This window comes from Myotis daubentonii, chromosome 1 (assembly GCF_963259705.1).
Source record: "Myotis daubentonii chromosome 1, mMyoDau2.1, whole genome shotgun sequence".
In the NCBI taxonomy this organism is placed as follows: domain Eukaryota; kingdom Metazoa; phylum Chordata; class Mammalia; order Chiroptera; family Vespertilionidae; genus Myotis; species Myotis daubentonii.
The window spans coordinates 22691336-22714258 of NC_081840.1; the positions used below are offsets into that span (position 1 = coordinate 22691336).

The 22923-nt window shown below is 42.7% G+C and overlaps 2 protein-coding genes and 1 pseudogene across 4 annotated transcripts in view; 2 read left to right on the forward strand and 1 right to left on the reverse strand.

The window, feature by feature from the left end:
- The window catches only part of ENTPD5 (ectonucleoside triphosphate diphosphohydrolase 5 (inactive)), a 36233-nt gene extending 27438 nt beyond the window's left edge, over nt 1-8795 (forward strand). For both annotated transcript variants that reach the window (XM_059690766.1, XM_059690772.1), the window contains 3 exons: nt 1002-1058; nt 1751-1866; nt 5242-8795. In XM_059690766.1, the coding sequence (XP_059546749.1) occupies nt 1002-1058; nt 1751-1866; nt 5242-5328 (260 nt within the window). In that variant the 3' untranslated portion in view covers nt 5329-8795. The remainder of the gene's footprint in view (nt 1-1001; nt 1059-1750; nt 1867-5241) is intronic.
- LOC132225243 (small nucleolar RNA U13) lies at nt 188-298 on the forward strand (annotated as a pseudogene).
- Nucleotides 8796-8916: 121 nt separating the features above from the next.
- On the reverse strand, nt 8917-22906 carry COQ6 (coenzyme Q6, monooxygenase). Of its 2 annotated transcripts, none has more exons than XM_059690788.1 (12): nt 22681-22906; nt 17402-17536; nt 16077-16135; nt 15732-15855; nt 13773-13903; nt 12966-13073; nt 12564-12626; nt 12261-12422; nt 10017-10219; nt 9822-9937; nt 9485-9651; nt 8917-9049 (listed from the first exon to the last, which is right to left on the reverse strand). In XM_059690788.1, the coding sequence occupies exons 1-12, from the start codon at nt 22844-22846 to the stop codon at nt 9020-9022; spliced, it is 1464 nt and encodes a 487-aa protein (XP_059546771.1). In that variant the 5' UTR covers nt 22847-22906; the 3' UTR covers nt 8917-9019. The 2 variants fall into 2 exon arrangements, with proteins under 2 accessions (XP_059546771.1, XP_059546782.1); XM_059690799.1 differs by having other exon boundaries at nt 12261-12368; nt 22681-22905.
- Nucleotides 22907-22923: the final 17 nt, after the last annotated feature.

Here is a 22923-nt window from a genome sequence, read left to right on the forward strand (position 1 = left end):
TGGTGCCTCTTAGTCCCTTTACCTTTTTTGCCCATCCTTCCATCCCTCTCCCCTCTGGCAACCATCAGTTTATTCTTTATATTTGTGAGTCTGTTTCATTTTGTTTGTTTTGTTTTTTAGAGTCCACATATAAGTGAAATCATATAGTTTTTGTCCCCTGACTTATTCCATTCAGCCTAAAATGTACATATTTTAAAGTGTACAGGTAGTTCATAAGTGTGATGTTTGGGTGTTCACACTCTTTTGTGAGATGTGCCTCCCTCAAACCTTGTTACATCAGCACATTACCCGTGTGACGTGGGAAAATGTATACTTTGCTAATTTTGACATAAGTATACACCCCTGAAACCATTACCAAATTCAATATTTAAAACCATATATATTACCCTAAAGTTTCCTCCTTCCCCTTTTTAACTTTTTTTTTTTTATCACAGTAGTAATTTTTTTATTTAGCTATGATGATGTATGTATAGAATCTGTCATGGCCTGAAATATGAATTGATTTTCTATTTTCTTTTTTTTTCTTTTTTTTTTTTAATATATTTTATTGATTTTTCACAGAGAGGAAGGGAGAGAGATAGAAAGCTAGAAACATCGATGAGAGAGAAACAACGATCAGCTGCCTCCTGCACATCTCCCACTGGGGATGTGCCTGCAACCCAGGTACATGCCCTTGACCAGAATCGAACCCGGGACCCTTCAGTCCGCAGACCGACGCTCTATCCACTGAGCCAAACCGGTTTCGGCTGATTTTCTATTTTCTAATGTGTTTTTGCAAATGAATCAAATTTTTATTGTGGTTAAATACATATAACATAAAATAGATTATAAACAAACAGATTGCATAGATTATTTTGTATGAATATCATGTATATTTAATCAATTCTCTAATGTTGGGAATTTTATTTCCTGTTTTTCTTTATTACAAATCCCACTAGGATGAATTTTCTTATGTTTCTTTGACACTTTTTGACATCAGCTACTCTTCTGCTTCATTCCAGATTATGAAAAGGGGGGTATTTTAAAAGTTGAAGACTTTGAAAGAAAAGCAAAGGAAGGTAAGTGTCAGTGGCAGCCCTTAACAGTGAGTCTGAGAGGCTGTACAAAGTCCACGGACCTTAACTTGTCCCGACGTTCCACAGCCAGCAGGAAGCCTCTCAGAGGCTGGTTTTCTGTCCTTGCCAGGAGCTTAAAGCATAAGTGGCATAGAAAAATGTGAGAATAGAAGAGGCTTTAGGAAGATGGTGAAAACCTGCTTTTCTACATTTCTGGTGTGTGTTTTTTAGTTGAAATAGTGTTATTAATGCTAATGAAACATCAAACACCAAAATATATGGGAAATAGCCACAGAGGTTTCCTGGAAAGAGTCCATTGAAAACATAAATAATCTTATCCAGTGTCCTCAAAGTAATGCTAACTGGTATTTCCCTGTCCTTGGGGCTTCAGCATTAATAATATATAAGGAATGTGGTTGAATTAAGCCCAAAGAATAGACATAGAAATTTAGCAAATAAACAAGGGCCCATGTAAATTTGAGTAGATAAGATATCACATCAGAAATCTGCACGTTCTTAAGAAGCTGCAGTCTTGTAGAGGCTGTCAGTGCACAGTTCTAGCCTCTAAGACTCCTAGGCATCAGCCAAATGGAGAATCCTGCTTTGCTTATTCCAAGTCTATATTTAGAGAAAATTACACACCTCTCAGTTGGCTGCAAACTTGAATTCCACTCTTTACTCTCTCTCCCCTTCAGTGTGTGACAACTTGGAAAATTTCACCTCAGGCAGTCCTTTCCTGTGCATGGATCTCAGCTACATCACAGCCTTGTTGAAGGATGGCTTTGGCTTTGCAGACAGCACCGTCTTACAGGCAAGAGAGAGGGCAGAGGAATCTCATAACAGACTTCTTATTTGGGAGTTGGGAAGAAAGAGTTAAGAGTGACTATAGGTGGAATTATGAGGATTTTTATTCCGGCTATGGACAAGCACTGTGCAAGACACTATGAGTGTGGGAAATTACCTCGATGCAAAGACAGTTTCTAAGTATGTTACCAGGAAAGCTATCCTAGAGGTCACAGAGCAGAAGGCTTGCATCCAAATGAAGATGCCCAGGCCCCATGGTTTATTATTATTATTTTTTTAATATATTTTATTGATTTTTTACAGAGAGGAAGGGAGAGAGATAGAGAGTTAGAAACATCGATGGGAGAGAAACATCGATCAGCCGCCTCCTGCACATCTCCCACTGGGGATGTGCCCGCAACCCAGGCACATGCCCTTGACCGGAATCGAACCTGGGACCCCTCGGTCCGCAGGCCAACGCTCTATCCACTGAGCCAAACCGGTTTCGGCCCCCATGGTTTATTAAATCAATTTTGAAACTCAGGACTAGAAGCAACAGGAAAGAAATGGGACAGGTGAACACACAGTGTAGGGTGCAAGCAGGTTGGAAGTGCCACACTTCCTGAATTCTGGGTATGTATGTCCTACCTCCCTCTGCTGCTGCTGACGGTGTGGTTGGTTGCAAGTACTAGACCTGAAGTTTAATCAAGGGGGCATAAGGACAGAGGTGCCTGGAGCCATTGCACAAATTTCCACTGTTTGGAGAGGCATAGGGGCAAGTACATTATCTGGTAATATTAGCTTACTCAGCCTAATAGATGGTCTTATTTGGCAGAGGACATGAGGGACCAGAAGGGTGTCACAAACAAGTGGCTTAAGGCCTCATGAATGTTGAATGCCTGTGTATATGTAGTATGTCATATATATTTGATATGTGTCTTGTATATTTAGTGCCTCTTGAATCTTGGGTCCCCCTTTATTTTCCTATCTCTGTCCATCTGTTCCAGAATAGGCAGGCTCAACATTGTAGTAACTTATTTATTTATTCTAAACACATCTTATATCTTTTATCCATCCCATTTTCTGGTCTTCAGTACAATAATTAAATAATTGCACATATGTTTATGTCAATGAAAGAATGTCCAGCGTTAGAAAAAGTCTTATAAGAGTTTATTTGAGCCAAACTGACAACCATTGCTGGGAAGCAAAATCTCAGTGGATTGGGAAAATGCTCCAGAGAATGGCAGTTTGCAGTTTATTTTATACATTAGAATCAAAGGAGATATAAGGGGGTTACATGAAATCCATTTGGTGGTAGATTAGGGAGGTGGGAGAAAGCAAAGTGGAGAAATCTCTGAGATTAGATAAAAAGTAAAACACAGAGATGCATCTTATACATCGATGGGTACAGGACAGTAAATATTTATGGGACACCGAATGGCACGTGGGCAACAATACAACAGTGTGGTCTTGTGCTCTGGTGCGGGTGGTTGTGCCTTCGAGGGGTCTGGAAAAGAAAATTACCCTGACATTTCAAAGGTATGTTATCTTAGATGCACAAAGAAAATAGACAACTTCAAAGGTAAAGGTTGACCTTTCTCAAGGAAGCTACAGGCCTAGGACATGACTACCCACCATGACCCACTTTTCGTTAGGATTTTTTACGTTCAGACCACCTTGAGCTTGTCAGGTTTACTATGTGACCCTTTTTCACCCACAGTTACAAGGATGAGTAAGATGTAGTCTTTGTCTTCAGATATCATGTAGTCTATTAAAGGAGATGGCACAAGGCAGCTTTGAACTTTGGGGTCTAGTACGTAGACTGTATTCTTTTTGAGCCTCCTCCCCCCTCCTTGTGCCATTTCCCCTTCCTGTTTCATCAGTTCCGGATGAGTTTATATTATCCAATTTGTTGGGCTATACAGATGTCATAAACTCATTTGTACTAAGGTACTTGAACTTCATGTGTTTTGCCTGCCAAGAGCTTGAGCATTTAAAGTGCTTAGGACAGAAGAGTTACCTGCCAGTACATTAGTATAGTGGTGTTTAAAGCATGGGCTTTGTTGTCCGTCATATCTGGATTCAAGTTCTGATTCTGCAAGCTTGCTGGCTGTGACCTTAGATGATTTACTTCCTCTCTAACTTTTAGGTTCCTCACCCAAAGCACAGGTATCCTTTGAGTTCCTATTTTATAAGACTGTTATGAAAATTGAGATAATGCCTGTGAAACACATTACCTGGCACATAGTGTAAGTTATTAGTATTGGTGTCGCTAGTAGTATAGACAGTTGGGGAGAGATTTGTGGATTAGAGAGGTCATCCTAAGCCCTTAGTACATAGTACTGAGTTAACAAATTTCTCTACTTAAGTATCAACTATAACCAAATCATGTAAGGACAAGTTTCTGCCATTTCCAGTGCTGGCATCCTTTTGCTCTTTATGATTTCAGTGGCAACACAATTTAAATCAGTGGTTCACAGTCCTGCCGAGATAGCTTCACTTCAGCATCTAGGTCTTTAGGCTGTCAGCCCAGTCCTCAGAACAGAGGAGAGCATTTGATTGGGGGACACTCCCAGTTTGACTCAGGTATCTCAGACAAAACCTCAAGATGATCCACATGCCATTCTCCCAGTGTTTGGCACAGTGACTAGATTGGATTTCCTCAGGTCAACAAAGTATTGTGTCATAAAACTGAGTACTAGAAAGACAGACTGAAACCAATCCACTGGTTTCCAAACTTGTGTGCATGTGTGTGGTGGTCTTTACTCAACAAAAGCGTATGCAGAATGCCAGTAACACTGGTATGTGGAGTATCTGGTTGAAGCAGAGGTACAGGGCCTGGGACTCCTTCACCAGGTGGCCCCCCTTTCCCTTTGAAGTGCTTCCAAGGAACCCTCAGGATTCTGAAGAAAACAATTTGATAAATACTAACTGAATCCCTTTTATGTAGTTGAGAAATTGGGGTCTAACATGGGGTCATGAACTAATTGAGGCTCAACCTGGCCTAGAATGCCTTAAAAACCTTAGATGGTTAATAGTGCTTAAGAAGCAGCAGTTATTTACAAAGTATGAGTGGGGAAGCTTTAGTATGTGCGTTCATACCTCTAACTCTATTCCCAACTCCTGTTATATCTAATTTCAGGATTAGGGAAAGAGTTCCAAAGGTCCTGTCGAAAGCCTGGGTGAGACCACTTTCTGTGCCAGAATATTCAGGGATCAGCTTGGCAAGGGGCCAGTAATAGGCCACGGCAGGAAGGAAACTTGCAGAAACGGGTTGTGGGGAGGCCTCCAGACTGGCTACTTCCAATTTGCCTTGGTTTGGCCATGTGGGTGATCTTTGCCCATGTCGTGCTTGCTAAAATTGAATGAAAATGTGAAGGCTTTTTTTTCTCCTCCCCAACAGCTCACAAAGAAAGTGAACAACATAGAGACAGGCTGGGCCTTGGGGGCCACCTTTCACTTGCTGCAGTCTCTGGGCATCTCCCACTGAGGCCACACCCTTCCTCTGAGGCCTGCATTTGCCAACAACCTTTTAACGGGAGAAGGAGACAAGACTCAGTCATGTTATGAGGCGGTCTGGAAACCACCTGGATTGAAACCCAGCATCTGGCTTCATCAGGAGGAAGCGGTTTTTGTAGACAGCTCTTGCCCTTAAGTCTAGAGATTTGGGTTTAATTAATTTTACACATCTAATAGGAACTGGTACCTAACCATTCTGCTTGCACAGCTGGTACTAGAGTCTAAATTTTTGAGCATGCTTGTGTGTCACAGAGAGCCAAAAGGAATAGCTTTGGAACTTAACCAAAGAAAAATCTCATTTCAACCCTTTGAGTGCCTCTTTCCTTTTGAACATTTTAAGTTTCCTCTTACATGCTAATCTTAGCTGACTGATTGCAATCCCATAGCCTGTCAACACCAGTATATTTTTCCTCCCTGCACATTGCCTTGTCCCACCCTTATCATACCCATCCACTCGCCCAAAAAAGAGAGGAAAAAATACCTGGTTTTGTAATTCAAGAGGAAAGAAAGGTACCATCTCTGAAGTTGTGTGGTCCTGCTTTGTGCTAGCTCCAATCAGCCAGCTGAGAGCTGTCCTCTTAGCAGGAGAGCAACTCCTACCTGTACAGCCTTAAGAAAAGAGGCCATCCAGTCTCTAAGGACATGTTTTGGGAGAGCGTGGCTGCCTTGTATAGGCCACCTTCTCTTAATCAACTTTTTATGTCAACCGTGAGATTAATGAGTATGTCCAACCTTCTAGGAATATGTGTTTATTCAGTGCCAGTGCCTCCTTCCAGGCTCTGTTTATAGTAATTTGTCATCCTAATCTTATTTCTTTGTATTTCTAAGAAGTACATCTCTACCCTTCTATTGGAGGATCTAGATTTTGGCCGTAGCTCCTTTCAGTTTGCCCTTTTATTCTGTTTATAGCAACATTTCCTCCTACCTGGCCCCTGATCATTTTAGCTACCATCTCCTAAATTGTCTAGTTCCAGGGTTTCTGATACCCTTCTCGATGGTAAACTAACATTTTATTTTGTTGGCCATTTGGGCCCTCACACTGTGGATTCTCTTTTTGGGTTGGAATGCTCTGAGCCCTTCATTTTGTGAATTACTTCCCCTAAAATTCATTCTCTCGTACTTTCCCATAGGCCCATCACCTGCTTCTTGTCTGCCCGCTCAGCGCCCTTGGGCTTGAAGGATCTTCCTGTTGGCTGGCTCTTTGACCTTGGCTCTTTACCCCCAGCTTCTTTCCAGAAGTTTGTATCTTCCACGCTTGTAGCCATCACAGTAGCTTTCTTCTGGCTCTCTCACCAAAAAATGTTATTAAACACCTGGCCCTCACAAGAGCTCCTTTTTTAAAGTTATTCCACTGAGTCAGTAAGTGGTTAACATCTGATGTGCAAGTAGCTAGCCAAATTTTATCTTTATCTCCCACATTTTAGTGTGTTGTTTGGTTTCTTTATTTTATTGTGGAATTTTTCAGATTCTTCATACTGACTTTATTTTCTTTTTTCACACTGACTTTTATACCAAGGTCACCTTGATACCTATTGTCTTCCTCAAAAGAATGCTAATACGTCATACAATCTTTAGAGTTGGGAACAGCCCAAAGATAGAATCCGCCTTTTAACTGTTGCAGAATCCCCTTAACATTTCTAAGTAGCTGTACTTAGCTTCTGGTTAGCATGTTTTGAGACAGCTCATTGCGTTTGGGACAGCACTGATGTTAAACATCACTTCAGTGTGGCGCTGCAATCTCTCCTCAGTGGTCTTCTCTAATCGCTCCTTTCACAGCCTTTCCATCTCCTGAAGAAAATTCCTCCCGAGTCCTTTGTGGTCTCTCCTTTAATAGAACACTTGGCTTCTGGACCCCTTACCATTTTTGTCACACAGGTTGAGTGCTAGAACCAGTCATACACTAAATGTTGTTCCACGTGATTAGGGAGAGACCAGTTTCTCTAGTAGAAACCAAGTGTTTTCCCCAAGAGGTAAGCTGTGTTCACTAAAGACTCCACCAGTTTGACGGTTGAGAGAGGCAAGATTCCCTGGTCTTTGTCATAGCTTGTCTGTGAAGATTTTCTTATGGACAGAGGCTGTTCAGACTCCTTTGGTCATCCCAAGTACCTCTAGAACTCTTGGATAGATGCATTAACTCCAGCAATGTGTTTACCTAAATTCTGATAATCTTGACTAGAACATATGGAGAGAATTAACCAGTTTATCCATGTTAGGAGCAATATGGAATAAGAATTTTTATTTCTTAGAAAAAATGACTTGTCTATAATGTCCTTTTGCCCCTTAGTGTACCTTTTGGGCCTCTTATTGAGGAATCCTGTAGTGGCTAATATTGCTGGTTAAGTTTCTTTTCTATAAATGTGTTTATATATTTCAAATACTTAGGACCTGGCCTGGCACATAGTTGTTGTGTGTTCACCATCATCATATGAAGAACATCCTCTGTGGTAACGGAGGGCCTTGTAAGATGTGCCTTAAAATTCTTCCTATTTTGCCTGACTTTATTTGCATACTTTAGGAGAGTCCATGTTCTTTCCTGGGCTACCTTCCCAATTTTTGTGAAAGATGACCCCCCCCCCCCCCCATTCAGTGGTGACCTTTCTGGACTCTGCTAGTAGTCATACAACTTTCACAGTAGTTGCCATCTTTCATTCTGGGCACATCTTTCCAGAGATTCCAGGAACATTTGTGACACTATCACTTTTTACTCTTAGTATCTTATAAATTTTCTGCATTTGCCTGAAAAGCTCCCCTGTAGAAACATCTTTCTCATTCCTTCAGTAACTAAGCTAAACTAAACAGAATAGTTTAGCTTGGTTCAAAAGCAGACTGTTTCTTCTCATTTCATCAACAAATCAGACTTTTGGACAAAATTTTCTCTACAGTATACAAATCTAATGGACCCCCAAATCTCTTCAAGAGGCATCTCTGGTTCTGCGAAGTGAGCTCTTCAAACACCCACAGCACCCCTACACCCATCAGCCACCAGTGCGCAACCAAATACGACAAATTCTGCTGCTAATCAGATTTCCCTTTGACCTGGCTCCTGAAGTTCTCACACCTGTGCAATGAAACTATTTATTGTTTTGTCACTGAACTGACAGTGGTGTCCCAGAGAGGAACCGTAAGTAAAAGTGAAATCCGGTGCTGTGATAAGGAAGTAACAATGAGCAACAGATTTGGTTTTCTTTTTAGAAAGTCCAGTGCACCTACAACAAAGGTTAAAGCAATTTATTTTTTAATTTTAAAACAGTAATTCTAACAAAAATTCATCAATTGAATATTTCTAATTCTTCTTTATCAAAAGATAATTGTATAGATTTATGACCAGTATTTAAAAAAAACTATAGATCTTCTCTTTAGAAAGGATTGTTAACAAGTGAAAATGAATGAGATAGCACCTTAAGTTGTTTTAGTAATAAAAAGTTATTTTCAAAAAAATCCTAATAGTCTTTCTTTGGGGTTTTTCTTGGCTTGGTTTATATACCCCTCCCCACAGCAAATTATCACTCATTTGGGTTCCACAGACCCCTTAAATAAAGGAGAAAAAGAAACTAGAGAATGCTAATATAAAGTCAGTTTATTAAATTAAATCTTGAAACTGTATGATGGCCTTGGGAAAAGATGTTTCTTTTTCTTCAATATAACCTGCAGAAGAGGAGCATTCATTTGCTTGCAAAGGCCATAATCTGTTCCTAAAGAGAAATGAAACAAAGTGAGTGATATCCTGACATTGTGAGGGCGGGTGAAGAAAATACTTTCAAGTATCCAAAGTGAATAAAGCAAAAACTCAGCAAAAGTCCCAGATAGATGCTCTTCACAAGAGTCCCTCCAAAGTGCCTTTCAATGGATGTTTCTCAGTAGAAAAAGCTGACCAAGCAGCAAAAGGAGTTGAAGCATCTTTATCTTTGAAAGCCCCTACTTGCTATTTTAAGCCCTTCCTTATCCTGTATAAAATTACTGCTTAGATAGGCCCTAGCAACCAACAAGCCCAGCAAGGTCTTTTTTGCTCATTATTGGAGAAGATAAGAAGGATAATTTTACAGCCAAGAAAATTAATTCAAATTTAAGTCATTGGCAAAGTCATTCCTCAGTGACCAAGACTCTGAGAGCCATGAGCGACCTCTTACTTTGAGTGGAGATACTGCATTTGTGGCCTGCAAGCCCCACGTCCTGAGCAGCACAAGAGGGGTAGCACTGGTGGAATAGAGCCTTTTCAGCAGGTCAGTAGCAGCCAGAAGAGCAGTGTTGTGACGTTGTCGGTCTGTCTCATAACCTGTGAGGTGGCTCATGGAGCCTGGAGGAAAAAAGGAAAGTTACACCCTAATCCCATAGTGAAGTTTTCTTTCCAAGAAAAGCGCACACACTTATGTCCACCACATCTAGCTACTGAGGGGCATTCAGGGGTCCTGATTTTCTCTAACTACATGACCCCTGGATACTTCTTTAAAGTACCGGAATCCTTACCCAAGTCTTTCCCATCGAAGGCTGCAGTTCTAAGGTGATGGACCAAGCTGGAGATATCCCCAAAGCCCATGTTGACACCTTGTCCTGCCAGTGGATGGACTCTGTGGGCTGCATCCCTGAGAATGAAGCAGAGTTTAGGTGTGGCCTCCAGCAGCAGAGTGAGAAGGGAATAGCTCTGCTCTGCCATCATCTTACCCGATGAGCGCCAGCCGAGGCCGGACGTACTCAGCAGCATGTCCCAACCCAAGAGGAAACAGTACGCGGCTTTTGGCGTCCACCTTGGCTACGCTTGGCGGCAGCTGGCGAGCTGAGACCTTAGTGGGCTTCAGAAAGGCAACGGCGTAGTGCAGCATGGTGCTGGCCGAGTCAACGAAGTCTGTGTGGTTAGCGTCACTCCACTGAGTAGCATCCGCCACAAAACAAAAGTGAAATTTCATCAGTGACTAGCAGGGAATTAAAAATTAAACAAGGAAACTCTTTTTATAACCAAAGCCAAGGACAATGGTACCTAACATGCCTAAAACAATCTAGACCCCCCAAGTGACAAGTCCCTCCAATAAAGGCAAAACACAGATTCCAGGTTGTAGGATCAAGCCAAATCGCTAAGCCCCAACCTCAATCACCTGCACCAGCCACAATGTAGCTCATCCTCTTGCCTCTGACACGCCCTCTGCTTAGAATGTCCTCCCACTTGGACTTCACCAGGATCTCACCTCAGAGCACCCGAGGCTGTCAGCTCTTTTTATAAACCTTCCAAACTCGCCTGTGTGTGCTCACCTTTGTTCCCATAGCATCCCATGCATATTCTACCACTGTTCTGAAATTGTCATTTATGTACCTTTCTCCTCACTTGACTATGAGCTGCCCTAAAAGCAGGGACTGGTCTATCACCAGACCCTTTTATGTAGAAGGCACTTGTAATTATCTATATAATAAAAGCCTAAGTGGAATGACCAGAACGACCGGTCACTATCATGTGCACTGACCACCAGGGGGCAGATGCTCAACGCAGGAGCTGCCCCCTGGTGGTCAGTGTGCTTCCACACGGGGAGCGCTGCTCAGCCAGAAGCCGGGCTCACAGCTGGCGAGCGAGGTAAGGAGCAGCGAGCAGGTGGGCGATAAGGAGTGTGGGGTTCTGGACTGCAAGAGGGTGCAGGCCGGGCTGAGGGACCCTCCCCCACCATAACCCCCCCAAGTGCATGAATTTTGTGCACCAGGCCTCTAGTTGCTAAATGAATGTCCTACAGAGGCCTGTGCCAGGAATACTAGTATATGCTAAGTGGCCCAGGGTGGGTAGCAGTTATCTTGGAAGCCACTTCAGTATGTTTAGTTCCTTTTACTGTTACTACCATAGTGCAGTGAAACTTAAGTTCTTTGGTGTGAATTATTAGTGAGGTAGTGGAGTTTGGTAGTTAAAACCATAGACTTGAGGGAGAGCCTCATTTCAGAACCCAGCTTTGCACAAGAGGTAGAATCTTGGGCAAGTTACATATCTCTAAATGAGCATGTTAACAGTACCTACCTCAGAGAGCCACTGATTTAAATAAATACATGCAGGTAAAACTCTTCCCCTGTACCTGGCACATAGTAAGCGCTCGATAAATGTTACCAATTATCATATTAGTGAATTTAGATAAATGTAGCATTTAAACTTCAGAAATAATGTGCCATATTATCTAAAAGCCATATTACTCCAGAATCATTACTATTCGAGCATCTATAATGTATGAGGTATGCTGCAAGCATTTTACATAAAGTCTCTCATCTTAAGTCTTTAGACTTTTATTATTATTAACCTCTCAAAGGTTGGTGATAGTATTTCCATTTTTCAGTACCAGTATTGAACCTATGTCTGTCTAAAGCAAGGGTGGGGAACCCTTTTTCTGCCAGGGGCCATTTGGATATTTATAACGTCATTTAAGGACCATACAAAATTATCACCTTAGAAATTAGCCTGCTATGTTTGGTCAAACATTAACTAACTCACCCCTAATGCCTTGGCAGGGCCAGACCAAATGATTTTGCGGGCCTTACATGGCCCATGGGCCGGACAATCCCCACCTCTGGTCTAAGACCCCCACTGAAATGTGATTAACCCCTCTCCAAAACATTCCGATGAATTAGGCTTCAAAGGTTCAGGTACCTGGGACCCAGTAGAGCTGCTCAAGATTACCTAAGAATTACAGCTTCAAAAGAGGCCAGTGCTAACTTCCACCCAGGCAGCTGTTCAATCAGCATAACAGCAGCCCATGACCCTCAAAAGGGCACACAAGTTACTGATTCCTATTGTTTAGATTCCCCTGAATGCCCTCCTCCACGTCATCCAGACCAAGCCTTTCAGTGATAAAAGGGCAGCTGGTTGGTTACTTTTTCCTACTCAAACTGCCTTTCTGTATCTACCCCTGCAACACCTCATCAGGCAGACAAGCTGATACTCACAAAGGCGGAGTTAATGGCATCCACAAAGTTCTCCTCGTCCATGCTGACCAGCTCTGCTGCATGCTCATGGGATGTGGACCAGACCAAGGAACTCAAGGTGTCTGAGAGCTGTCTCAAAAGAACACCATCAATACTGAGAGCTGAAACTTCTGTTCTTGGGCACTATCAAGCATAAAGGCATGAAGGAGAAACGGAGCTAGCCGGGAGATACTTCACTTGGAACCTGAAAATGGCTGAGAGAAAATGAAGTCCTAAAAGGGAGGCTGGATGTGTGTAAGCAGACTAGCCAGACAGACGTCTTACCGGGAGCAGAGCGATGGGCCCGGAGGGAAGAAACCTCTGCCAAGCTACATTGTTTTCTGTGACCTGCAATAGAAAGGAGGCCGGTTGTGAGAAGCACACATATCAAACACCAGCAGGGCCCCCAGATGGTGGGCTCAGCGTCTTATTTTCTTTTTTAAATCCTCACCTGGGGATATGTTTATTGATTTTAGAGGGAGAAGAAGGGAGAGAGAAAGGGACAGGGAAACATCCATGTGAGAAAGAAACATCAATCGGTTGCCTCTTTTATGTGCCCCAACTAGGGATCAAACCCGCAACCTAGGCATGCACCCTGACTGGAATCGAACCTGCCCTTTTTCGGTATACAGGACAATGTCCCAACCAACTGAACCATACTGGCCAGGGCTGGGCTCAGGCTCTTACCTCCGACAAATGCAGAGTAGCCACAACAGCAGATTGGTCGTAGTCCCAGCTGACATTCTGGATTCCAGCAGCTTGCCGTACTCCTGAGTTGTGACCATCTGCACCAATCTGCACAGAGACAAGAGCCTGCTAAGTCTTATAATCTTTGAGTAAATGAAACTGCTCCAGAAGTTTGTCTCTGCCTCCTAAAGATTTCTCTAGTTCTAACTGCTGGCAAGCCCATCTATGGCAGACAACTTTTTATCATGCCTGCCTCACTCACAGCTCTAAAGGGGCGGCTCTTCATATGTGACCCCGGCCTCAGCTGGGGTCAGACCAAAGCTGGACATCTGACCCACGAGGTGCCAGCCACAGGTTAAACCCAGCCAAATTCCCTTGCTATTTAGACTAGAAAGCAATACGCAGGCACCAGAGCTGAACAGTCCTGATGTAAGGTGAGGGAGGGCTGCCATGGAAAAGGGAAAGCTGATGAGCAGAGAGAGGAAAAATATAAGACACAAGGAGATGACTTACAGGGCTCCTGGGAGGGAAAGAACAGCCTCAATTTCTGATACTCTGGTTCCTGTCCCTGTGAGGCCAGCTGTCCTTATTTCATGACCTAAGATGGTCCAGGAGATTTGGTCCTGTACAGGATTTACAACAAGACCATCTTAACTGGAGCTGGCTTACTGGGTACTGGACCTTATAACCAAGAGCTTAGCCTAAAATTAACATCAACTGTTGCTTAGATGGAAAACTAGAGGCCCTAGGATTGAGGCTACAATGTGGCTATGCAAGACCCCTGGCAAAATAAGAATCTTTAACTACCAACAATTTGGTCTGGAGGGTGCTGCCATCACCTAGGGTAATATGAACCCAAGGGCTGGAGTCTGCCATGGAAATGGGAGAAGGCCAGGTATAGCCGACTGCTTTGCTCCGGTAGAGAACAGTCACTCGGTCTAGGGAGGTCAGAAGAGAAAACACAAAACATTAGGAAGATGGCCCACACAGGCTTGAAGAAAAGCCATAACTAAACCTAAAGCAAGGTCCCAGGACAGCTGTCTCTTGTCCTTTACTCCTAAACAAGAAAAGATCTAAAATATCCTCATGTGACTGGTGCTATTGTCTGAGAGCTGATAAACAACAAAACCACAGGGATGAGTCAGTGTAAAAAATCACTCTCTCAGTGAATTGCCAGCCTACAGCAGGCACTCTTCCCCTCCTGCTCTTCCAGTTCACTCTACGCTTAATGAGCCCATGTGTGCTTTCAGAGTAAACAGCATGGAAATACCACGGGCTCAAACTTCTAGATTTCAGAACATTTTTCTTCCCCCTGGAAATCATTTTACTTCTCTGACCATAAAAATGATATGCTCACTGTAAAAGTCTGAACAAAAGAAAAGTTTAAAAGGGGGGTGGGGGGAACCACCCTCAGTCATGCCCTGAGACAACTACAGTTAAGGCTTTGCCATAGAGCTTACCAAACAATTTCCATACATGTTTATGTGGCGTGCACACCCTCACACACACAAGTGGGATCATGTGACATGCAATATTTTTCACCAATAGACTGTGGGACATATTTCTAAGTTACTAAATATTAGGTCTAAATTATCTTTAAAAGATGCACAGAAGCTCATTACATGGGTGAACTACTACCCATACCAAAAGCATTTCAGGTTGCTTCCAATTTTTTCTCTTTAGAACAACCCCGAAATACTTGCAAATCATATATTGAATAAGGAATTTATATCCAGAATACATAAAGAACTCTGGCCTGGCCGATATAGCTCGGGTTGAGAGTCGACCTATGAACCAAGAGGTCACGGTTCGATTCCTGATCAGGGCTCATGCCAGGGTTGCGCGCTCAATCCCCAGTTGGGAGTATACAGGAGGCAGCCGATCAATGATTCTCTCTCATCACTGATGTTTTTAGCTCTCTCTTCCTCTCTGAAATCAATTTTTTTTAAATTAAAAAAGAACTCCTATAACTCACAAAAAGACAAATAATCCAGTTTTTAAATGGGCAAAAGATTCTGAATACACCTTTCTCCAAAGACAAACAAATGACCAAAAAGCACATGAAAAGACACTCAACATTATTAGTCATCAGGGAAATACGATCCAAACTATAATGAGATACCATTCCATAGTCACTGGGATAGCTATATATATATATTTTAAAAAGGGGTAGGAGCCCTGGCCGAGTAGCTCAGTTGGTTAGAGCATCCTCCCAATATGCCAAGTTTATGGGTTTGATCCCTGGTCAGGGCACATACAAGGGAATACAACTGGCAATAAAAAAGAATAAAGTACTGACATGTTACAACATGAATACATCTCAAAAATACATTCAATAGGAGAAGTCAGACACCAAAGAATACATGTTTTATGAGTCTAACTCTATGAAATGTCCAGAACAGGCAAATCCCAAAAGACAGAAAGTAGAGTAGTGGTGCCAGGGGCTGGGGTTGGATTGGGGAATATTATGAATGAGCTCCAGGTTTCCTCTGAGGTAATGGAAATATTCTAAAGTCATGTGATGATGGTGGCATAACTCTATAAATAAAAAAATCATTGAATTGTACACTTAAAATGGGTAAATTTTCTGGTATGTAAATTATACCTGGATAAAGCTGTAAAAGAAAAACCCTAAGTATCAGAATGTTTGTTTATGGTGCACATTCAGTATTTGTAAAAGGGATCCTTTCTTCCAGTGAGCCCAGAGTAATTCTAAAGAGTTCACCTTCCAGAGAATGAAAGGGAGATGGAGAGGTGGGGCCTCACCTGACACGGCCTCCAGCTGCTTCGTGAGGGCATGCATGATGACGTCATTCTCCACTATATAGCCCATGTCATCCAGGTTATCCTTGTCGAACATGATCAGGGCCTCTGAGCAGGCGTCCCACACCTGGCAACACAAAGGGAACGTCTGTATGACAACCCAAGGAACAGGAAACATCACTGCTTTCCCAAGTGACAGAGCAGAATGATCACAAACTGTCAATCCCTCTGGCAGGACATAAGGTGAGAAGAAAATTCTCTTGGGAATGCTTTGCCCCACTTTCTTAGACGGAGTGTGGACACTGATTCTTGCCACGTTCTCAGAAAACCTGGAGAATGTGGAAGCACCTGCATTCGCCGAAAGGCTCTGTATCTCATGTTGCAGATGTGGTCCCAGGCACCAAAACCTACAAAAGAAAGGATCTATGTAGAGAGCAGAGCATCCTTCCTGGGCTCCCCTGTGTCCCTCCGTCTTGTTGTTAGAGGTTGTTCTCAGTGTTCTCCATAATAGAGAAATACTCTCCCCTTCTGTCCTGTTTGATGGCAGGAGCTACGCTACTCTGTTCCTCAGCTCAGATTACACAGTATGAAAAAGACCCAGCTTTCATGATCAACAGGTCAAATCACATTGTAAAGTAAGGGAAACGAGTAAGGAAATCTAAGCCATACTGTTCCTTTTTCTTTGCCATCCTACTGAAGTTACAAACTCTCTGAATAAAGACTACTTTTTGTTGATCCCCAGGGCACTGAAGAGATTCACTCATTGAGGAAATATTTACAGAGCACCTAAAATGTGACAAATACATTTCTAGGTACTGAGCAAAAAGTGGAAACTGAATGGACAAAGTCCCCACCTTTCTGTAGCTAACATTCTAATGTATTATTTGTAGTAAAAAACAAATACGTAATATAATGTCAGGTGGTAGTGTTATGAAGAAAAATAAAGCAGTAGAAGGGGCTAGAGCAGGGGTGGGCTAACTTTTTGACTCGAGGGCCACAATGGGTTCTTAAACTGGACCGGAGGGCCGGAACAAAAGCATGGATGGAGTGTTTGTGTGAACTAATATAAATTCAAAGTAAACATCATTACATAAAAGGGTACGGTCTTTTTTTTTTTTTAGTTTTATTCATTTCAAACGGGCCAGATCCGGCCCGTGGGCCGTAGTTTGCCCACGACTGGGCTAGAGAGTGATACGAGAGTCTATTTTAGATAAGGTGGTTCCAGACAGGATAGTCCGAGGGAATAACATTTGGCAGAGACCTAAAGACAATTTGCTGACAGCTGGTCCTGTTTGCACACATCCATCTTCACCCCAAAAGCATTTATTACACAGGCTCCCTAGCTTCCTACAGGGCGGACTCTGGGAATGAAGAGGGTGGGGCTACTGGAAGTGAATGCTCATAATTAGTTCATATGGTTTTAGTTCCACTCATTTATAATGACCCCACATCACAAATGAAGTCTATGCGATGGACCCACATGTCCCAAGGACGTCTTCCTCAGACTGGGAATTGGCACATTAACGATTTCAGAGGTCCGCATCTTCAACTACCCGCCAGACTCCAACCACACCTCTCTCTCCCACCCGCCTCAGCGAGCTCCCTCCGCCCAGGTGCTCGGGGAGCCGAGAGAGACAGGAGATTGGTTCTATGAGAGAGGATGTTCTACTCACTGCTGAGAAGGGTTGCAGAGCCAGGGGAAATGGAGCTGACCCTGTTGCTGTAAGTTTCTGGCAATTTCTCCAATACTTTCTTTGGACCTGCTTCTAGCAACAGGATTTTCTTATCATGAAAGTGAATATCATATCCTAAAACAAACAAACAAACAAAAAACACACACACAAAAAAACAGGCAAAATTTTATATCATTTTAGGAAAATCAGAATTTATTTTTTCATTGCCAAGAGAAGCAACAATTAATTCCTGAACCCTTAGGTACAAATTTCTTACAAAGCACACAAAAAGGAAACACCATGCAGAGTCCTAAGCAATAACACATACCACCATTTCAGCCATGTGAGCCACCCTGCCAACTGCCATAAGGTAGTATTTAGACACCAGATATTTCTAATCCTCAAAGAATAACATCACTGAAAATTACAAATCCTGTTCAACAGAAAAAATGTAGTTAATAAACAAAATTCATTGTGGCGTCAAGATTAACTCAAGGATAAAGAATTAGTCTGTAAAAGGGAGCCAAAAATGCATCAGTTGTGCCTGCAAATCTGATCCTAAAACATTGCAGAGGAAGTAAAAAGGGAACTTGGGCCCAGCTGGCGTGGCTCAGTGGTCGAGCGTCGACCTATGAACCAGGTTAGGGTTTGATTGCCGGTTAGGGCACATGCCCAGGTTGCAGGCTCCATCCACAATGTGGGGTGTACAGGAGGCAACCAATCAATGAATCTCTCTCATCATTGATGTTTCTACCTCTCTCTCCGTCTCCCTTCCTCTCTGAAACCAATAAAAAATTATTTAAAATAAAAAGGGGGGGCGGGGGACTTGGGGATTCCATCACTGGGTGTCTGTAGCACATTACAGTCAGTCCCTCCAGTGTCTCAGAAAAAGACACAAGGCAAAAACATGCAGTGAGTTGCTGCTGCCAATAAAGGAGAAAAATATGTGATAGAATTGCCCAACCACCACCCCCCACCCCGTTCCTCTAGGAGAGCTTCATCTCATTCCTCCTTTGATCAGTTATTTACAAATCTTTCTCCTTTGCTAAATTCTAAACTCCTAGGGGACAGGAATTTTCCCCCCCTTATATTAATAGCCCCAGCAGCAAATGCTGTTATCTCCTCAATCCATAAAGTAGACAATGTCTTCACAGAGATTTTTGTTAAACAAGAGACCAGGAAACTAACAGGAAAAGAATTAGATTTCCAAACACATTATAAGATATAGCCAAGTTTAATACTTTATTTTTTAGCTATTTAATGTAACATTTTAGAAAACTCGTGTGTCAAAAACATATTAGAGAATTTACAAGTTTACAAATAACAATGTAAAAGGGAAATACAGATATTTCAAGCCTAGAACAGAAATTTGAGTTTGAAGAAAAATCAAGGAAAACATAAGCTGACTGATCCGACAAGATGAAGAGCCATCTATCTAAAATCAAATGGGTGTGGAACTATAAAGTAAGGTCAGTCAGGATACCAACTACTGACAAGGCATTTTCTTTGGGATACCTGCCATGACGATCCGGGGAGACATCAGCACACACAAAATGCCAAGCAGGTAGTTCACTTGACTCAACAGGAGAAAACACCCCCACTACACCTGCCTATGAAAGGTGTATAACACTGCACAAAAGTTAAGAGGTAAAGTTATTACAAGACAGTTCGTCACTTCCCTGTGTTTCTCATTCTCAAAGTGTGGTCCTCAGACCTGCATCCATCCCCAGGGACACATGTTAATAAAGGGCCTCACCTGGGCAAACTGAATCAGTTACTGGGGGTAGAACTGTGAACCCTCATTTCTAAAGTATCGCCCACAAACGGGCAACAGTGATTGTCCGTGAAGAGAACTGGGTGGCTAACAATAAAAAATGAAGTCTTACTAGAGGCTCGTGTACGGACTTGTGGGGGAGGAGGGGGGTCCCTCGGCATGGCCTGCGGGGATTGGGCCTAAACCGGCAGGCCAACGCTGCCTGCGGCTCCTGCTCATCCCTGCACCACTGTGCCTGCTGCCACCCCTCAGTAGGCTCACTGCCACTCCGCTGCGGTCTCCAGGCTGTGGCGGCCAGCCGTGAGCCCTGCAACTGGCACCCCTCGGTCAGCTGAGCGGCGCTCCCGCTGTGGGAGCGCATTGACCACCAGCGGGCAGCTCCTGCATTGAGCGTCTGCCCCCTGGTGATAAGTGCATGTCATAGCAACCGGTTAAACGGTCAAACGGTTGCTTAGGCTTTTTCTTTGTATTTCAAAATTCCTTTTGAATTTTATTTATGTGCCTGTCTTAGTTTTTCAAAACCCAAAACCAAAACAAAACAAAACAACCCAGATGATTTTTAAATGCACCTGAGAACCACTATTTTAACCCATTTATCAATAGGTACAACCAAAATAGCTGTCAGGGAGAAAGGGTATATACACAAAAACCTTTGCTTTTCTTAATTACTGGCTTTTGAGTGCAAATTACTTAAGTTTTCTTGAGCTTTAACTTCCTTACCTGCACAATCAAGATTATTATGAAGATTAAATAAAAATGTATGTAGACTACTTTAAAATATGCCTATCCATAGCAAGTGCTTAATAATTGATAACTATGTTTTCTATAATTACTTTGAGACTCAGCCCATCAGCTTATACACAGCATTGTTTCCCACCAGTTTCCTAGAAGAGGAACCACACTCTAATTCTCAAGGCAACAAACACTATTAGTGATCTTTGTGAGGCCAGAAAAATCAAACCTAATTTCTGAAAGTCACTGTACAGTTGTTAAAAGCAAACTTTCCTGAGTTTGGTGGCCTGGGTTTGAATTCAGATTCTGCTAGTGCCTGGTTATGAGACTCTGGTCCTTACTTAACCTTTGCCAGGCAACTTTTCTCATATAAGATATGAAAGTAATATCTACCTCACAGGGTAGTGAAGCAGCCAAAACTATAAATATGAAAGCAAAGTTCTTACCTCACCTTATACACAAAGTTTAACTCAAAGTAGATGATAGGCTTAAATGTAAGAGCTAAAACTATAAAACTCTCAAAAGAAAGCATAGGAGTGAATCTTCATGACTTTGGGTTAAATAACGATTTCTTAACTATGACACCGAACACCTAAGTGGTGAAAGACTGGTAAGTTCAATTTCATCAAAATTAAAAACTTTTGACGCTAGCCGGTTTGGTTCAGTGGTTAGAGCGTCAGCCTGTGGACTGAGGGTTGGGGGTTCAATTCCAGTCAAGGGCATATACCTGGATTGCAGGCTGGATCCTCACTCCCAGTCGGTCTGTGTGCAGGAGGCAACCAATCAATGTCTCTCTCACATTGATGTTTCTCTCTCTGTCTTTCCCTCTCCCTTCCACTCTCTCTAAAAATCAATGGAAAAAATATCCTCAGGTAAGGAACAAAAAATAAAAAGTAAAAAACTTTTGGGCTTCAAAGGACACCATCAAGAAAGTGAAAAGACAACCCACAATATGGGAGAAAATATTTGCAAATCATTTATCTGACAAGGGATGTGTACTGAGAATTCATGAAAAAATCTTACAACTCAAAAATAAAGACAAATAGTTCAAATGGGCAAAAACTGTAACAGGCATTTCCCCAAAAGATATACAAATGACCAATAAGCATATGAAAGATGCTTTATGGAGCATTAGTCTTTATGGGGATACAACTCAAAACCAGGAGATACCACTTCACACCCAATGGAAAGACTAAAAACAAAAAAAACATTAACAAGTATCCAGGATGTAGAAAAATTGGACCACTCCTATATTGCTGGTAGGAATGTAAAATGGTGCAACCAGTTTGTAACACTGTTTGGCTGAATTACCATATGACTCAGCAATTCCACTCCTAGGGATCTATTTAAGATAACCAAAAATATGTTTACACAAAAGTGTATACACAAAATCATCCACCACTTAATGAATGAATGAACAAAACGTATTATATCCACACAATGGAATATTACTCAGCCATAAAATGAGTGAAGTATTGGCACATGATACAGCCGATGAACCTTGAGAACATTAAGTAGATTTCATGTAGATGGAAATGTCCAGTGAAAGCAAATCTACAGACAGGAAAATACATGAGTGGTTGCCTAGCGCAGTGATTTGCAACCAGTGGTGCTGCAGGAATTTTTAAAACATGCAATCCCTGACTAGTCAGGGGCACTGGCCTCTTTCCCTTGTCAAATTCAAAAATGGCAATTGCCAACACAATAGCCATTAGTGTGAATGAATCAAAATTATAACTATTTATACCTATTTTTTGTCAGATCGGCAAAAAATACATGTTTTGTAATTTCAGTAATTAGTTTATGTGTGCCATGAGATGAAAGCCATTGAAAATCACTGGCCTAGAGCTAAGATTGGGGAGAAATGGGCAGTGGCTGCCAATGAGTTCAGATTTCTTTTGGAGGTAATAAACATGTTCCAAAATGTGTCGTGATGGCTGCACAGTTGTGTGAGTACACAAAAAAACACGCACATTAAATTGTATGCTTCAAATGGGTGGACTTTAACTCTGGCCCCGTAGCTCAGTGTGTTACAGTGTCCCATTCACCAAGGTTGCGGTTCCATCCAAACAATCAACCAATGAATGCAAAAATAAGTGGGACAACAAATCCATGTTTCTCTCTCTCTCTCAAATCCGTCAATAAATAAAATAGTGGTAAATGGGTGAAATTTATGGTATGCAAATTATATTTCAATGAAGCTGTTAAAACACACACACACACACACACACACACACACACACACACACACAGAAAGAGGAAAGAAAAGAAAGAGGAGGAGAGGGAGGTGGAGGGGGAAAACACATAGCCCAATGCAACAATGCCTGACTGCTTCCAGTTTTGCCCATAGCTAAATAACCCTGAGCAGGTAGGTCTACACTGACTGAGTGGCCAGATTATTATGACCACCCCATCAGTACTTCCAAAAATACTGAATACTGAAAACTCCCTAAGCAAATACTCTCAAGGTTTTATTATTATTACTTGCATAACTAATTCACTTCATTGTACTGATGGGGTGGTCATAATAATCTGGCCACTCAGTGTATTTCCCTTTAGGTTGGAAGGACTCCTAAGGTACCTCCCACTTTTGACCCTTCGGCACCCGAAGAACCAAACGCTTGCCCTGGGGCCCTGGGGATCCTCTGGGGGAGGGAAGGGGCCACAAGATCCGCAACGCTCAGACTTTGGGAAAACAGTGTCCGAACTCCCAGGGTTCCCACCGCTCCACGGCCCCTCTCCCCCACACGGCTGGCCTTGGAGATGCGCTTACCCAAGGCACAGGCCATGGCGGCGCCCACGAGGCCTCCACCTGACACCACCACGTCGTACACGGTGTCTGCCGCGGCACCGGCCCACCTTCGACAGGAGACTAGCGGGCCTCTGCGGGCAGCCGCACGTGCAGCCCCGACCGGGCTCCCAGCCAACAGAGCCGCCATGGTGCAGACCCGCTCCCTCCTCGGCACCCCGCTAGGCCCGCCTTCGGTAGCACTTCCAGAGCAGAGCCCTCCAATCA

What these genes read in the sequence shown, in the direction of transcription:
- COQ6 (XM_059690788.1), bottom strand. Translation starts at nt 22,846, where the DNA reads ATGGCGGCTCTGTTGGCTGGGAGCCCGGTCGGGGCTGCACGTGCGGCT. An exon ending in CGCCATGGCCTGTGCCTTGG is followed by an intron (nt 17,537 to 22,680) that starts GTAAGCGCATCT and finishes TGTTTGTTTTAG; the next exon opens with GATATGATATTCACTTTCAT. An exon ending in ATGCAGTATCTCCACTCAAA is followed by an intron (nt 9,050 to 9,484) that starts GTAAGAGGTCGC and finishes ATTTCTCTTTAG; the next exon opens with GAACAGATTATGGCCTTTGC.